The sequence below is a fragment of the Taurulus bubalis genome (assembly GCF_910589615.1).
Source record: "Taurulus bubalis genome assembly, chromosome: 14".
In the NCBI taxonomy this organism is placed as follows: domain Eukaryota; kingdom Metazoa; phylum Chordata; class Actinopteri; order Perciformes; family Cottidae; genus Taurulus; species Taurulus bubalis.
In genome coordinates this window covers 9,448,848-9,451,795 of record NC_136602.1, presented here as the reverse complement: position 1 = coordinate 9,451,795, position 2,948 = coordinate 9,448,848, and the positions used below count along the sequence as shown (strand labels likewise).

The following is a 2,948-nucleotide window of genomic DNA, read 5'->3' as shown; positions in this document are numbered from 1 at the left end:
ATGACGACCATGGCAACTCCGGCTGCTCCGGCTCTGCTCCCCGCCGCTATACTCGGCCACCACCCGGCGCCGAGCTCCGTCTCTCCGGCCACCAACTCTCCGCCACCTGCGGCCACCTCCGCCGCGTCCTCCCCGGCTCCTCCGCTGGCGCACCCGGCGCTGCTTCACCAGTTCAGGGCGGACCTCTTACTCGCGAACGGGACCCCGTTGAAAAGCGGCGGAGCCCCGGTGTCCAGCAGCGCTAAGCCGGTGTACGCCACCCCGTCGCCCGTGGAGAGCACGCCGCAGAACAACGAGTGCAAACTGGTGGAGGTGAAAGGTGCCAAGCTGGCCTCGTTCACGGTGAGAGACACGGAGCTCATCTGCCTGCCGCAGGCTTTCGACGTGTTCCTCAAGCACCTGGTCGGCGGGCTACACACCGTATACACCAAGCTGAAGCGACTGGACATTGCCCCGGTGGTGTGCAACGTGGAGCAGGTCCGGGTGCTCCGGGGGCTCGGGGCCATCCAGCCCGGGGTGAACCGGTGCAAACTCATCTCCAGGCAGGACTTCGAGACGCTGTACAGCGACTGCACCAACGCAAGGTGAGGGAGAGGTGTGACCCGGGGGTGATGGGGTGGATGTCGGGTTACCTAGTGGTGTAGCAGGTGGGGGTATTCTAAAGCAGGTAGCATTTAAAGAAGGGCACATATATATCATTTTAGGGCCCTCCACCCATCTTTATACTGTCTGATATAAGTCTGCAGGTCATGACAAAACTTCCAAGATTCATCATACAAATCTAAATAATGCAAATTGTGAGTCAATGATAGTTAATGATACGTGTGTAACAGCCTTATGTGTTGGGCCTTCATCCTAATATTTTTTCAGGACTTGGCTGTGTCTTCACTCTGATATCTGCATGAGATTCCTCGAAATTAGAAACTAATAGAGTTTAATAGAGAAGCCACTGTTAAACATGTAAACTGCGTTACACAGGGACAAGGAATATCCCATGAAGGAATTTGTCTTAAAATATGACAATTTTTTCATTTGTATTGGCGGTTGAATACCATTTGATGATGGCTCCTCTTTTAATTAATTATTTCCTCACTGCTGGGCCTGTCACTGTTTACCATTTTAACAGATGATAAAAGCTGCGATGGTGTTGACGATAATGAATTTTAGTAATCCTAATAAAAATAATCTTTAAAAGTTTGTCATGGTATCAAACACTATGATCTCTCGCTCTCTCTGACACACACACACACACACACACACACACACACACACACACACACACACACACACACACACACTGTCTCTCTGACACACACAGACACATGCACGCATTGAATCTGACACTGTCATTCTGAGAAATTGATTCTTCACAGAAATTAATTAATTTTCATTTGGCCCCAAGCGGCAGCTTAAATCAGGACAAGCTCACTCACTCACTCACTGATCCCTTTGCTCTCTCTCTCTCCTTCTCTCTTCCCCTCTCCCTTTCTCTCCCTCCTTAATAACTCGCTGTCTTATCATATCAACACTCTTTAGCCCTGAGCATCAGAACAGAGGAGATGATTAAATGAATTCTCGGTATTTATGATGCGATTATGTAAATTAGCTGTTTTGCAGAACTCTGATGGTGACCAACTACATGGGTCATCAATCCAATGCGCCACAGAGATGTTTGGATAAAGGGGCCATAAATTGGCTGAGATTCGTGGTTTCCTGGTGCCTCAGTCTGCTGTTGTGCAGACCACATGCTCATAACAGCATGGGTTTGAATCCAGTTGAGTGTGGATTAGCCTTAGTTTGGGGAATTTATATTATTTGATAGTTAATCCCTGCTCCTTGGAGCATGAATGATCCAATTTACACCTGCCATTAAATACAGAAAGAGGATGTGCCAAGATGCGTACAGATAGACTTACAAAAATAACCTTATTTTGCAATCTATCACCTACTTATTTTGTTTCCTCGGTGTAGTGTCAAATAATTCAGGTGCTTTCTTATGGCTCTACTTTTATCTTTAAGCTGTGATGCAAGCTTTGACTTGTTGAGAAAAACCAGAGACACACTAAAGAGAAACAACCCTCCTTGAGAATCAGCTCCCAGCTCCGTGTGCATGGATTAGCACCTGCGCTTAAGCGTCTGAGGCCCCCAAACCAAGACAAAATCCAGATGCATCTTCTGGCTGCTTTGGGATTTCTTCCATGTCAGGTGTTAATGGGAATGTTGTTATACAACCGCTGAAAATACACAACCTCCGCCGTCTCTAATTACCCACACAACACTCAAACAGCCTTTAGTTAATGAGATCTGAAAACATCACTCGACTGAAATCTTCAAACGACTTCCGTGATTCTTTGTCTGAGGGCTTCAAATGTGCTGTGGTGGCCATTAGCATCAGCCCCTGAAGTAGAAGTTTCTAAGTAATCCCTGGTGTGGATGGAGCAACATACAGGAGCAGGTAAAAAAAAAGGTTATCGTTACAGCGGGGAAGGCCGGTTCATCTCCAAGAACATGATGTTGCGGCTCCCTGACGGCGTCAGGGCTCAGTGAGGGTTTTGTTACTGATTAAGACAGCCATCACTTATTATTTTCCAGTCCAGTACAGTCAGACAGGCTGGGGGGGAAATAACAGCCCTGTCTGATAGTTTAACATGACTAACAGGGCGCTTTACATGGATTCCTCCTGTTTATTCTTTTGGCTGTTTATTCCTTCATTGGCTCTTTTTTTTAAAGATTAAATTAAACAGAAATTATGAATATGTCCTTTGTTCATCACTGTCTTTCCATCTCCTCTTTGTCTCACTCTTTACTCCTGCTGTGCACACACACACACACACACACACACACACACACACACACACACACACACACACACACACACACTGACCACTGACTCATCAAACCATGAAGAAGGGCAGACTTCACCCTCAGAAAAAGCCTAGTTGTAATTC

General features: G+C 46.7%; 1 protein-coding gene across 1 annotated transcript in view; it reads left to right on the top strand.

Moving 5' to 3' along the window:
* Positions 1-2,948, top strand: part of dachc (dachshund c) — a gene marked incomplete at its 5' end in the record, with an annotated part of 23,710 nt that continues 20,762 nt past the window's right edge. Inside the window, one exon of the mRNA XM_079229708.1 lies at positions 1-584. Coding sequence (XP_079085834.1) covers positions 1-584 — 584 coding nt within the window. The remainder of the gene's footprint in view (positions 585-2,948) is intronic.